The 15,499-nt window shown below is 39.5% G+C and overlaps 1 protein-coding gene across 7 annotated transcripts in view; it reads left to right on the top strand.

The window, feature by feature from the left end:
- The window catches only part of eys (EGF-like photoreceptor maintenance factor), a 149,977-nt gene that overhangs the window by 49,214 nt on the left and 85,264 nt on the right, over positions 1-15,499 (top strand). For 6 of the 7 annotated variants that reach the window (XM_089011451.1, XM_089011450.1, XM_089011452.1 and 3 more), the window contains 5 exons: positions 3,478-3,591; positions 4,914-5,117; positions 6,823-6,944; positions 10,321-10,439; positions 11,199-11,458. In XM_089011451.1, the coding sequence (XP_088867577.1) occupies positions 3,478-3,591; positions 4,914-5,117; positions 6,823-6,944; positions 10,321-10,439; positions 11,199-11,458 (819 nt within the window). The remainder of the gene's footprint in view (positions 1-3,477; positions 3,592-4,913; positions 5,118-6,822; positions 6,945-10,320; positions 10,440-11,198; positions 11,459-15,499) is intronic. The other variant, XM_089011449.1, reaches the window with a different exon arrangement.

The following is a 15,499-nucleotide window of genomic DNA, read 5'->3' as shown; positions in this document are numbered from 1 at the left end:
ATATTCACAATTCAATGTTTATTTGTGTGGCTATATCAGTGAATGGCAAGGTGGCTCGAAGGTCAGTCTTGGACATAGTGAACACAATAAATTCCACAATACTGTATTTGATTGCATTAGTATTCAGTGTATGTTGGACAAGTTGACCTACATAAACTGTAAAAAAAGGTTATCTCCTAAATCGCCAGTGAATTAACCAGTAAATGTAATTGCTTCCTGATGATGTCAGCCCAGGAAAGTCACACCGCACTAATTGTCCTTATGGTTTCACATTTCATGCAACTGAAGTCTGTGGTGAGATTTCCTGCTGGACCAAAATAAGTCGATCAACCATTTAAATGACGCCGTACTCCCTGTCGCTAATGGGCCACATAATTGCTTAATGAGATGAAGAAGAGGTCACTTAGTGGACTTTCGGACAAGAAGTGTTTTGAAATGTAAACGATGAAGTTTTAATTCCTTATTAGCTTTGAGGACTGGCATGCCATCATTCTGCTCAATGTGACCTTATGTCTTTGGTGCAATCATAAAACTCGGTCAATTCCTGATGAGTCAGGAATAGAAAAAAATCATCAACCATTGCTAATATTCACTGTAACATTTGAACGTGTCATCGCATTTGCAGATGGATTTTGAGGCTGCTGGATATGTCAATTGATATCCAAACCACAAGTGCTTTGCGTTCTTTTGTGTGCCAAAATGTTACTCGAAAATATTTGCTGGTAAAGAGATGTTCAAATCCCCACAACTCTGTCAAGAGTCACAAAGTATTGCTTTATTCAAAGTCAAAGTCAGCTTTATTGTCAAATATGCTAACATCCATGCCATACAGCACAGATGAAATTACTGCCCTCTCGGACCCAGCGTCCAAGGCACTTATAATGACTTTGTCAAACATAATAAACACGAAAACGGCAATTTGCCGGTAGAGAGGGGAGCCGTTGCGTGTTCACACGGCAGCATCTTGGGGAAAGAAACAAAAATAAAATAAAATAAAATAAAATAACATTTGTGTTGTCATGTGTGTTATTTTTTCATGTTTTTTCCCAAGATGGCGGCGCGTGAACACGCAGCGTCCATTGACAAAAAGAGATCTTTTCTCGCATCTTCTGTCCCACATAAATCCGCTTCAATTATAAGCGTGACAGTTCCACATACGCGCTGACGCTCTTTTCTTCTTATCGCGGGCTCCTCAAGCCATGCATCCATCCAGCCGCAGACTGTCCAACAGCACCGACCTTTTCGCTGAACAAAACGGGGCTGTGAAGATGCTGCCCAGTACAGGCGCAAAAAAGCACAATCGCCCCTGTGGGGTCGAGCGATGACAGTCAAATGACACCGACATTCCTCCCATTCAAAAACAGTACTAGCATATTCACACTGCCGAAAAGGCGCAACCACACAGCAAAGTCTCCTCCTTGATGAATGTCGTGGCCAATAATGCTGAAAAACAATCCGTATCCGTTCCACACGACGCATAACAACACAGTGACAAAATTAAACACAAAAACAAAACAAAAAACAAAAAACAAAAACACAATTATTAGACAGTAAATGAAATGAACCATTTTGACCTCTAAAAGCAAAACAAATGTCCATGTCTGAAATTTTGTGGATTTGAAGTGGATGTTCTTCTCCAATTGTCATTAACCAGATAGATAAAGCTGCAACAAAGTACACTTAATGCCATGGAAAATGGGTCAGATTCTGCAACTCATGTGAAATTATTCCTCTTCTTCTTTTCCTTTCGGCTTTTCCCTTCAAGGGGTCGCCACAGCAATTCAGTGGCCTCCATCTTTAGAGGTTTGATCCGCATGTTTGTTTTGGCCAAGCTTTTACGTCGGATGTCTTTCCTGACACAACCCTCTGTATTTATGTATGTATGTATTGGGACCGGCACAAGAAGACTTATGTGGCTACAGAAATGATTTCTACATTGCTACAATTTCATTGTTGCGGGATACAATTGGTCACTATGTACTATGCTGGTCGTATTTATCTCCATAAATGTATTTCATTTGAGAAAATGGCTTGATTTATTATTCAGACTTAAATATTTGTTAGACATTATATAGCCAGACCATATGTCTGTCACTTCAACATTTATCATCTATTACTTGAAACCAATAACCGTGAAGAGGGAATTCAAGGTGTAACCAGCTTTCACATTTAATATTCTATGCTGCATTTCGGAGATTAGCTATGCTTAACGGCAATTTATATTCATCAGAGATGCAGGACACTGAAATTGAGTATGGATTTTAAAAATAAGACCCTTTTCAATCCTCAGAAATTTCTTTCTCTCAGGCAGCTACTGTGAAGTCAAAAAAGAGTGCACGTCATCTCCCTGCCTGACCAATGGCACTTGCGTAAACCACGCTCATGTCCATGGTTGCGTGTGCGCATCTGCTTTTGCAGGTTGGCAAATGCAAGTTTTTTTTCACTCATCAAACTTATTAAAGTATTTAGTAAATAAATAAATCACACTTAGCATCAAGCGACCATACAATACAATACAATACAATACAATACAATACAATACTTACTATACTTTCATTTCTTTCATAACTTTGCTGCTGTGAAATGTAAATTTCTCCACTGCGAGACTATTAAAGGCAAATCCAATCCAATCCAATCCAATACAATACAATACAATACAATACAATACAATACAATACAATACATAATGCAATCAATTGTCAGTGCATACTGTTATTTTCCAACATGTGCTGTGATATCCTCCATGAAAAAGAATAGGAATGTATGAAGCGGTGAAATACTTTCCATTGTCAAAAATCAAACACAGTAACTGTATTTGAACTCTTGTTCACTAATAAATCCCACAGAGGAAGATTTGCTGTGGATTTTGATCATTAAAACTGCACCATGGAATATGGGGATCAAAGCAAAGCACTGAATAATAGCTGTGAATAATATGTTTTGGAGAACTTTTCATTAGGAAATGTTTAGAAGTTATATGTTGAAATGCTTGGCTTTTACTCACTTTTCTCGTTAGTTCATACCCCTGCCGTGACAGGGGAAAGAACTGAGGTTTTGGGATATTTCTGTGAACTTGTTTGTGTTATTGTACTTACAGTACATATACATTTTATCATGTCCTGAAATGATTTCAAATCCAAAAAGAATTGGTTTGGTGTATGTATTTGACAGCATATTCAATAATCTCCCATGTTGTCATGTCATTTTGCATCATGTTTGTTAAAGTAATTATAAGTGCCTTGCATGCTGGGTCCGAGAGGACAGTAATTTCATCTGTGCTGTATGTTATGCATATTAGCATATTTGACAATAAAGCTGACTTTGACTTTGACTTTTGACTCAACTATCGTTTCATGTTAAGACAATAAGTAGCTATTTCATCCAACACTTACATGGTATATTTTTAAATTATGTACAGTACTCATCCATTAACATAAAACTCCGCACTTATTAATATTGTTGTTATTATTATTGTAGGAATCCACTGTGAATTTCAAATTAATGTGTGTGTTTCATCACCCTGCAAGAATGGAGCCACATGCATTGGCCAACCTGGTAATTATGTCTGCCAATGTCTGGCTCCTTTTAAAGGTAATGAACAACCCCCGGCCCCCACCCCTTCTCCTTCACGACTCCCCATCTCTCCTCACACAGAAAAAAAAGTAATTATCTTCCCATACTATAATGTTCACCTGCCTGAATTCACTTCACGTCAACAAAATTAGTACATCACGTGTTCAAGAATAAACACGTGATTTCTGGGGACTTGCGCTTTCTCGTCGACTGAATGTGTGGTGTAAGTGTCATGGTATGGTGATATGATTGCATAAACAATGTTGGTGCTTCAGACTAATGTATGCTGATTAAAGTAGGTCACGCTTAAAACAGATTATGGTGAGCAATGAGGCTCAACTTGTTACTGCAAAATCAGTTAAACAGTGATGTTGCGACATTTAATTCTCCTCTATAAGTTCATTTGTGCAAGCAATGGTAAAGGATAAATCAATTTCCTGGCTTCTCTTTTGTTTTTAATCACCCAATGTAGTTTGTCTATTTTGGCCAAAATACGACATGAAAATGCATAGATGATGACAGCGGTATGGGCTGCCTCTGAGTCTGTCTTCAACTTCTCATGTAGAAATCTGTCTCATCATTGATGAAGATAAACCGGTCTTTATTTTTTATATATCCGGTCTATATTTAATTATTTACTGTCATTTGTATTTCAATAGTTGCTTGATGGCATCAATGCTGTGGATAATCAATTTTTGTCCTCTGTGAATACATGTAAACATCAAAGTTTCCATCACTGCTATTTTATTATTTCACATTAATATCCTGGAGTTGAATCCCAAACATATCTCTCCTATTACAACGTAATCCATTTTTGGTGGTTTCCGTTTAACAATTAGCTGAGCAATGAAACACAGATGAAATGTAATAATAGATTTTGTTTTCATTTTTTCAGCCATTTACCATATTTTCCGGTGTGTAAAGCGCTCCCAAAAGCCTTTATTTTCTTCAAAAGATAACCTTATGCTCAGGTGTGCCTTATACTGTATGTGAAGTTATATTGAGCCACAATAGGTCTCGCAACTACTGTCACCAGTCATCGACTCCATTTACCCTGTCGAATAAGTAGTGTGTAACCCCAGCCTGTACTGTAGCGCCTATCATAGGTATTATTTTTCGATATAATTATTCATTCATTGAAGGTGCACCATATAAATGGAAAAAGTTTGAAAATACACCATTATACTCCGGTACGCCTTAGACACCAGAAAATACGGTACTCTCTTTCTGGCACTCGTAAATCTGAGTTCTGGGATTCAGTAGTACAGTCTTTACATTTTCCGGCTCTGTTATTTTATTTTATTTTCAAAAACAATGTTCCTCTTGTGTATTCACCCTAGGTCCAAATTGTGACTTGTTACCCTGTGAAGCCAGCAGTCTCTGTGAGAATGGAGCATTGTGTGTGGAAGAGTTGGACAACGATCATTATCATTACCCTTTGGGGTTCCGGTGCCGCTGTCGCAGAGGATTCATGGGCCCCCGCTGTGAAATCAACGTAGACGAGTGCAGCTCAAGCCCATGTGTCAATGGATTTTGCTATGATGGTAAAACAAAAGTCTATCCGTCTCTCTATCAGTCTGTCCGTCCATTCGTCCGTGTGTGTGAGTGTGTGTGTGAGTGTGTGTGTGTGTGTGTGTGCGTGTGTGTGTGTGTGTGTGTGTGTGTGTGTGTGTGTGTGTGTGTGTGTGTGTGTGTGTGTGTGTGTGTGTGTGTGTGTGTGTGTGTGTGCGCGCGTGTGCGTGTGCATGTGCATGTATGTGTGCAAAATGGAAAATGCTTACCATGCCAATCTGCTTAATAACATATTCACACTGCCTGACATTTTACAGCTGGGTCAATTCCGATGCTCATAATGGTGTTATGTGAACAGGGTGATGCCATTCGAATGGACAATGTCTGCAAGCATAGGCCTTCTTACTTCCCTCACATTAAATAAAATCAGGGTGACTCTAATTTGTATAAATGAGTATGAATTTTGAGCAACTTACGCAATCAAAGATGATCCAGAACAGAATCTCTGACTTTTTGGCCACGCAATGTACATCTCAAACATACATGGCAGGAATATAATTGCACCAAAGAGAATGGAAGCAATTGTGCGTTATTTATTTATGGTACAATATAGAGATCCAACAAAATGACTAAGATTGGATCTTACTCAAACATGCGTTCTTGGCTCACTGAAGGCTTCCAAGTTGTCTATCTGTGTCAATGTGATTATGAATATGCATAGACAATGTGATTTATTTGAATTATTTTGATTGAATTGATTTGTATCCTGGATTTCCAAAAGTAATTTAACTTTTCACTTCAGTTTCTTTTTGGGGTGGAATGAAGTTGTGAGCCTGTGGTTCACTTCATCATGTTACCACTCACCTCGGCCAGCTGTCTGGACTCATTCTGATTGCAACGGGTTCACTACACTGACAAAGGGCCTCTTGGACCCACGGTCCCGGTGCTCAACATCAGCCAACCGCATCCCCTGGGAGCCCACCGCAGAACCTCAGTGGCTGAGATGAGTAATGCTGCTGCCACCCAAGACCAAAAGCATTTAATGAGAGTAATAATGGTTATACACACCGAAAGAGAGTGACAGCATAGATTACGTGGTGAATCTTTGGGATAATGAAGAATCTTGGGACCCTGACTGGAAAAGTAATAAATTCACTCCTGAAAGAAGTGCAATTACTTCTGTCATTGGTTAACTGCATCTCGTGTGTGCTACCGAGACAGTGATGCATCCCTTGTCATTAGACAGAAAAGTGTGAGGTGGAAACACATTATAAGTAGTGGAATATTTCACATAGCGGTGTACGAAGTTGCCACATTTTTTTAATGTGGGTGGAAAAAAATCACTCCTTACTCTGTTACTTGGTTTCACCTGAACCATGAACTCTGATAGTGTGGAAACAAATGACAAGCCTTTGGGACATTTATTGAGGAAAAGAGAAGCAAGTGGAAGGGGTGTGAAGGTAAAAAAAATGCCTGTGCCCAATTTAAAGATGGTTGAAGTGCCGGACCCGATGCATTCAATGCTGTTGTCTCACGCAGGTGCAGCTAGCTGTACCGTTGGAATCCTTTTTCATTTTTACAGTCATAGGGGTGGCCTTAAAATACTTTCTCCACGCTGACAAATTAGTGGTGATGCACACAATTACCTCTGTAGAAATGGGAGTGCAACCTGCTGAGAGCAGTGAATCGCAATTGATGATGCAAGGAAATGTAACTGAACAGCCAATCTTGTTTCAGTTGTCGATGGCTTTTACTGCCTTTGCAGTCCTGGTTATGCTGGCCTGCAATGTGAGAAAGACATTGACGACTGTGTGAACAATCTGTGCAGTGGCTACTCAATATGTAAGGATCTCCATCTGGTAAGTAGACATATTTTTTTTTTCATTTCTAGATGGCAGCATAATGGACTTATGTGATAGATCGAAAGGTTCTTAAAATGAAATGTGTCCCATTAATCCATGAAGTTGGTAAATCCCGTTAACATATGGACACAAGTGATTCACATAATGCATTGCTGATTAACTGATGACCATGAGGCTTTCACTGCATGGTGTTATGTGTTGTAGTAAAAAGATAAAAATTATCCAAAGGGAGACAAAATGTAGGGCCATGTGTCAGTACCATCGGGGTTATGTAGGCAGTACAGGCAGGCAGTCTTGGATCTACTATCACCATCCGTCTAAATGAGTAAATTTGCTACCAAGGAGCGCAAGACAGATGAATCAAGCAAGTGGTGATGCATACATTTCCTTTACAGTAAAAAATAATGTAACATGTGCTCTCGCCAATTGTGCATTGCTATGTACAGTGATACATTGGCTTACGAACTTAATTGGTTCCAGAAAGTGTGTAAGGCGAAGTGTGTATTCCAAACATTAATTTCCCATAGGAAACCATTAAAATGAGAATAGGCCATACACAGGTCCCCAGAAAACATAATTTTCTACTAAATAAGCCTTAAACTAAACAAAATATACCTTTTTATGTATAATAAATGTGCTATTGTATTGTAATTAAATAAATAAACTATACTGTATAATAAAGTCATCTTATTTACCTTTGTAATGGTCATTGATGGCTTGATGGAATGGAGTGTGAGGAGGTGGGTGGGAGAGTCACATTCTATCAGGACTGTAGGAAGGAGGGTTAGCCTATCTTTCATGGGCTTATTCCCAGGGACGCACTTCTCTTCATGTGTAATGAAAGTCCGGTTAGGCATCTTTTCCCAAAAAATGCAGGTCTCATCAGCATTAAACACTGGATGAGGAACGTAGCCTTCTTCTTCCACCATCTTGAGGAATGATCCCTTGTAAGCTTCGGGAGCTTTATCATCAGAAATGGCTGCCACACCATGATGAATGAAACTGTGAATCCCTGTACGATGCTTAAAGTTCTCGAACCATCTGTGGCTAGTCTTGAAATCATCAATGGATGACAAACTTCCAGGTTGCCTCTTGACGATATCTGAGTGAAGTTGCCGACCTTTCTCAGCAATAATTCCTTCACTCACGATGTCCCCTGCTCGCTGCTTTTCGCTAATCCAAATTATCAGAAGTTTTTCAACCTCTTCTATGACCTGAGACCGTTGCTTAGACAACATCCGAAGGGTGATTGCAATGGTCGATTTAGCATACTGGTACTGGGACGCTAAGTCACACAAACGCACACCTCGTTCGTGTTTCTCGACGATCTCCTTCGTCTGCTCGACCGTAATTTTGTTTTGTGTCCTCTTCGGCTGAACACTAGCCTGTGGTGAGGTCTTTTTGGTCCCATAACAGCAAAAGTATCTGTGATAACAAATCCTTGAAGACAAACTACATATGCACTCAGAGAAAGGGGGTGTGGAAAAGTAGTCCAGCAGCTACAGTGGCGCTGTTCGGCTGTGTGGTTTGGTGTTCTTCCGCCGAAAACGAGTCCGCCGAACACGAGTCCGCCGAAAACGAGTCCGCCAAAAACTAGTCCGCCGAAAACTAGTCCGCCGGCCATTGTGGCGCTTCGTGTGTTTCCCGAAAAATAGTTTATATGCCTAGATTATATTCTCGTGAATTTAACGTTTGTAAGGCGAAAAGTTTGTTAGCTAAAGATTTCGGGAACCGAGGTATCACTGTATTGACTTTTCATTCACTTGAATGATTTTAGTTAAAAACAGGGCATTGGATGACATTTCAAGATTAGGAACAATGACTAAATGAATAGATTGTAGTTTGCATTGTTTTTGACAAAAATGCATGAGGAATAAAGATGCATTTTACATATTCAGGGAACTCATAGACAAACTGAAACATCAAGCAAATGGAAAAGGTGGCCAAAGCCATTAAACTCATTGTTGGCATCTAACCAATATTTCAGTATGACCCCAACTGTATTATGCTGTGGCTTCCTTTCTGTTGTATATTGCTCCTTGCCCCCCCCCCCGCCACGGTCCCCTCCATCTTGATCAATCAACCTCATGTAATTGACAATTTATTTTTTTAACAATGAATTAATCGATAGTCATGCCGTGTGATTGACTGGGAACCAGCCTTGGGTGTAATCATTCTGCCAAGATCATGTTTACACATAATATATTTTCCACGCTGGAAGGTCTTACTGGAATTTATTAAAATATTTTTCTAGTCTGTTCCTAAACTCATTATGAATACTTTTTGCGACATCGTCTTGTTTACAACTCAGCCAATCCTCTCTCTGAATACATGTCCTATGGAGCTTATTTTGGAAAATTGCTGTCCCTGAAGGTGACTTAACAACAAAAATTAGATTAAGTTCTCTTGCCAGGGGTGACAAATTCGAATGTCCCCAAGCTATCTAATTTATCACGAGACAGCTGCACCCAGCATTGCCCCAGCACTCACCAACCAGAAAAGTTTTATCTGCACACCCTATAGCATATGCGATGCTGATTTGCATACTTTCGACCTGCAACGCTTAGGGCAGGGGTGTCCAAAGTCGGTCCTCGAAGGACGCTGTCCTGCCTGTTTTCCAGCTCTCCCAGGAGCAACACACCTGATTCAAATGATCAGCTCAAAGTGCATTTTGGCAATACTTCCTTCCTAACCAGGGTGACACAAACACTCGTAACTCTGCATTTAAACAACCCAAAAAAAACAATTTCTGATTAAAGTGGAAAATAGCAGCATCAAAATGGTCCTGATGATTTGAATCAGGTGTGTTGCTCCTGGGAGAGCTGGAAAACAGGCAGGACGGCGGCCCTCGAGGACCGACTTTGGACACCCCTGCTTTAGGACCTTCAAACAAAACACTGACAAAGATTATTTAAAAAAACAAATATTGTCCACAGTAGTGCACCCAAATATTGTGCAAACTACAATCTACATTAATTCTACTAATGCTGATTACAGTGGTGATATAAATAACATGTATTTCACCTGCTATTGAAGGCAGTGGCAGTAAAATAAACTAAGAAGAATAAACCAGCTATATTTTAAATGATCCTTGCAAAATATGTAGATGATGTTTCCTGTGTGCTTGATGGAAGTTAGCATATGCCTTGAATGACACAATCTGAAAACAAGCTTTCATTTCATCCAGTCGGTGGGCGGGAGCATAAATGCATATGCAGTCAAGGGAAATGTACGACAAGCGTGACTCTTACACGGTTCAAGTAAATTCCCAAATGAAATGCATAGTTAATGCGAGAGAGAATTAAGTTGCTCCGTCGAATATTTTCCACTTTAATCAGAAATCGTTTTTTTTTTTTTGGTTGTTTAAATGCAGAGTTACGAGTGTTTGTGTCACTCTGGTTGGGAAGGAAAGTATTGCCAAAAAAAAATTGAAGAATGTTTGTCACAACCCTGCAAAAACAACGCCACCTGCATTGGATTCAACGGCTACAAGTAGGTGAACGGACTCGATGCATCAGTCATTCATTCAACAAAAAAAGGATGTCATTGGAGACATGTAATTGCCTGAAAAATAAAATAAAATGCGAAGCACACACTCCCATTCCCTTTTTGTCGTTGTACTGACATTGTGTAGCTAAAGTACGACTGTGTTAAACCCACTCTAGTGATTTGGGCAGCCCGACCGGCTCAGGTGCTGTTGTGGTTGTTTCACATTTGGAAGGTTGCAGGTTCAATCCCGAGTGATTTGTAAGAGCCCTTTGTTTGCCTGCTAGGTAAGAAAGCATCACCTGAAGAGTCGTGTCGACATCTGTTCAGGATTATTGTATCTCTCCACATATTAGAACTGAAACACCTGAAATATTCATCTCCACTCCAAATAATGCTGTGCATCAAATTGTAAGGCACGTCTTCTAGTTGAGAAAAAGTCCTTACCACAAATTGTGGCCTCCTACTTTTTTCTCAAGAAATAAAATAGGTGGTGACTTTAATTACTTTAGTTTGATTGATACGCTCATCCATCACGATCACAAAGCTCTTGGGAAATGCATGCATCTCGAAGCTGTACACACACACACGTTAAAGAGTTACTTCTTGAGCCAAGCTTGATTGCTATATGTTGCCAACAACATGGCTAAACCAAACAGCAGCGCCTTTACTGAAGCATGGAAACAATGTGTTTATAAGATTAAAGAAACAAAAATAATTATACCTTTTTAAAAATAACTCCTTTTCATTGTTGGTCACTCCAAGGTGCATGTGCTCACCAGGCTGGACAGGCGCAGACTGCACTGAAGAAGTGGATGACTGTGAATCTGGGCCTTGTCGAAATGGAGCTTGGTGTCAGGAGTCACACGTACCTGGGGATTTCTCATGCACCTGCCCCCCTTTTCTCAGCGGCCCATCATGCAACCAGCCTTACGACCCATGTGATCCCCTCAACAACCCCTGCCTGCATAGCTCCACCTGCCTGGCACGCTCCAATGGAACGCCCTTCTGCAAATGCCCAGCTGGTGAGTGCGCACATGGCCTCATTCAGTACATTGAAGACATTTTGGGTGGGGACTAATCTATGTAATTACACTAATAGCTTATTTCATTTCAGCAACCAGCCTAATATTAAGTGCAGACAGGCTTCCGATTGAGCTGTATTGACACAGTAACTCATTATTTTCTTCTAACACTGAAATCTGATCCACCCCATTATCAGTTTTGGCATATTGTGGTCAAAAATATCACCAAATGCTGTAAACACTACATAATGAATAACCAACCCCGCAATCTACTTCATTTTCAGGATTGAAAAATGAATGAATGAATGAATGAATGAAATTCTAGCTATGCAATTCCTAATGAGGAATAAAATGTATGAATAGAGAAATAACACATCCAGCATGAATAAGAATGACGATTTATGGATAGATAGCTACAATAACATAAAATAGAAAGCACCCATGACCATGATTTCTAAAACTTATGGTCACTGTTTCTTTTATTAAATGAAAGACTGGATCTGCTCAAATGATTTACCAACAATTCTTACAGCTGTACAATATTTTGCTAAGCAACCTCCCGTATGTTGGGCATGAATTCAATGAAGCTGAGACTCATTAACTGCCTGTTTCGACTTAGAAATAAGTTTCCCCCATTGAAAATTTTGTCAAAACAGCTGTACAAGAAAATTGATGCTGTTGCCACAATTTCACCTGACCCAATCCAACCATATGGTCACGATTTGCATTCATTTGTATATTTTACCATATTTTATTCTTTTTTTTTCTTCCCCAACACGCTTGTGCTGTGTGCTGTTTGATGACTACAAATATTCATTTTTTTTCTCGTAGCCCAGTCAACTTGCAACAAATTTGTAATCTGTAGGAAAAAGTGAGTTTTATCACTATGTGTCAGGCAGCAAGTACCCGATGCTATGATAAGACAAAGGACCGATATCGTTTCAACTGTTGTTTTAAGTCAGTCTCAAAAGCAATAAAATAATGTCAATCTTCAATCAAATTTGACATAATACCCACGTATGTTGATTAGGGGACCCCTGGTGATTGTTGATCGTTTGACTGCTCTAAAGAAGCGTTGTTACTGTTCTTGCCTAATGGCGCTATCTGTGCAGAGGGAGCGATGTTTCCAGATATAAATAGAACGGCTGGGTTCGTTTCTGAAGTTTTCCTTGGAGAGGAATTGGAAATTAGGTGCTCGTTGCATACATTATACCAAAAGCTTTGTGTGGGTTCACTCCTTTTCACTTCACAAAAACCATGATGACTCACTCCTCCCATTATTATTCAGCATACGAAGCCAATACTTGTTGGGTTGCTTTGGCGTCTTTTTTTTAAACTCCATCATAAATGCTCAATAAATCAACTGTCATACGGAGTGATTATTTTCTGATTTAATGGTGTCCCGATAATTCAGTATTATGTGTTAAAATTATTGTTCAAAACCATTGTTTCATCACTTTTTTTTCGTAAACACTGGATAAGGTAAATGAAGTTTAAGTGATCACATCCTGATCTAATGGTCTCATCATATATATATATATATATATAGCACATAGCGGTGCCGGGCACTGCTATGATACATTTTCATCGATGAACCACTCCTGTACAACTGAGAGCTTACACCGATCATCATTTAATGTTTTTAAAATTGCAAAATTATGTTGCAGGAAATCACATCCTTGCTCCACCCAAGGGAATTGCATAATAGGTTCTAACCTTCTTCCGAAAAATACACACCGTGCAAATAATTAGCAACGCCAAAACAAACCCACAACTGGGATAACCTAGATAAATAGAGCGGATTTCATTGAAATTCAGTTAGCGAGCCTGCAGGACATGGATAGCATTTTGTGGGTGTATTGCAGCAAGAGAACACTGTATCTCATTCACTTTTGACCTCAGCTTTCTCCGTTGTTGTGGAAGAGTATCTGCATACAATCACTGGCCATAGCATTGGGTGCACCAGTGAAATCTAATAGGATCCAATTCAAGCTTTAATTTTTTTAATATACCTTCCTACTCGTGAGTAGTAATTAAGTAGGTTAGCTAGTTAGTATTTTCGGATCCACTTTTTCTCACAAAAGCGTGATGACACTTATCCCCTCTGTATTTGGACAGTAGGCGGGGGACACTCGAAATTGGTTGCCAACAGGGCACACATCCACAACCACTAACACTGACATCCAGGAAATATTTAAGATATGATCAGATAAGAAAAACTTTATTTGTTTCACAATAGATTCACAATTTCAAGTGTTCAATCAGCCAGTCGTGCATGTTTTTGGAATTTGGGAAGCAACTAGAGTACCCAGAGAAAAGCGGGACATGAACAGCGATAACACGTAAACTCCACTCAGGAATGCCGGAATCACGACCTCTGCACTGTGCGATTGATGCGCTCAGCACTTGCTCACCGGCCCGCCTGGCGTGATAAAATCCATTTTTTTTACTATGGAAATACACAAATATCCGAGTTTTGGTTCACCGTTTAGTATTTCACAATTAATGCTGAAAATACCATCCATTTAACCATTTTCTTATCTTTATGATTGGGTCACCGTCGCAGCAACTTGAGCACAAAAGTGCAAATTTACTTTTCCACTGACTCCCTTTGCATATCTGATATTTAAGAATAAGTGTGCAAGACAAAACGAGGAAAAAAGGCTCAAAATTGTACTTTCAATTGGTACAATTACAAATGATATTCACCATTGTCAGTTAATGTCCATTCTTAACGTTTAAAAGCTTTGAAACATTTTGAAACCCCACAGCTTTTGACATGCAGTGGCGTCAAGTTATAAGCATGAAATGAGCTTCACCCCTTGTTAAATGTACAACAGTCCCACTCAATAGAATCCAAAGGTGAAAGAGAAAATCATCAGGGAACACGCTGAGCATTGTTCAAACCAGATTCGTAGTTAAATTCCACGTGACATTATCAGTGCCTTGCATGCTGGGTCAGAGAGGACAGTAATTTAATCTGTGATGTATGTCATGCATATTAGCATATTTGACCATTGGATTGGATTTGCCTTTATAAGTCTCACAGTGGAGAAATTTACATTTCACAGCAGCCAAGTGATGAAAGGAATGAAAGTAGAAAAACAAAATACATGAGCTGCTGGAAAGGCAGCCACTCTCGCGGCGCCGTCTTGAAGTCAAAAGAACAACAAAAAAACAAAATAACTAATAATATGACAGCACAAAGACAATATGACAACACAAAGACACATCGAGTCATTCATTTTAAGCACTTTCTGTACCCTTTTACAATAAAGCTGACTTTGACATAAAGAAAACACGATTTGAGCAGTCCAAGTCTATGGACGTTCTCATAGCATAGACAGGAAGTCATTTAACCTGTTTGCTGTGTTTGGTCATGAAACTCTAGTATGATCAAACCTTTTTTTTTTTTTAATTGATTTTGCTAGATTTTAGAAATTCAAGTACAACATCCACGGTAAAGCTAAAACATTTTTTCTTAAACATAGTAAATTTCGATTGAAAGAAGACGCCCGCACACAAAAATGTTGCTGTGTCATAACAAACCAACCTCTCTGATATTTTAATACCATATGCTTATCTTCACATTCAATCATTTCACGGTTGTGTCTGAGGCTAAACACTGAAACCATTTCAAGGGAGCCCTTTTTTATTTTTTTATTTTAGCATCTTTTACTCTCAACTGACAGCGACTCTAATAAGGAGACTGTAAGGACAAATGTAGCAGTCTAACGCAAATTCACAGCCACAAAATGAAGACATCAGTCATATTTCAATTGAAAGCCTATCAAAGTTTGTTCACTGTCCAGTGGGGATTACCCTCAATTTCTTTTTCCTCTGAGAGCTTCAATAGCAGGTCTGCAACCATATGATGGAATGACTTTGCGAGCTTGCGCCTAGCTTGTGCTATCTCTCAGTGCTCTGTCAAAGAGGAGCCTCCAGTCAGTGCTTCGTGGCACAAGATGCATTACATTGTGGTGACATTCCAAATAGCCCGCCGAGGTGTTCCACCATTGCCATGACTGACAAGCCAGGTTG

Source organism: Hippocampus bargibanti, linkage group LG13, assembly GCF_051943395.1.
Source record: "Hippocampus bargibanti isolate YZ-2025 linkage group LG13, ASM5194339v1, whole genome shotgun sequence".
In the NCBI taxonomy this organism is placed as follows: domain Eukaryota; kingdom Metazoa; phylum Chordata; class Actinopteri; order Syngnathiformes; family Syngnathidae; genus Hippocampus; species Hippocampus bargibanti.
Note: the sequence above shows the minus strand (reverse complement) of the source record. Positions and strands in the feature narration are given on the sequence as shown.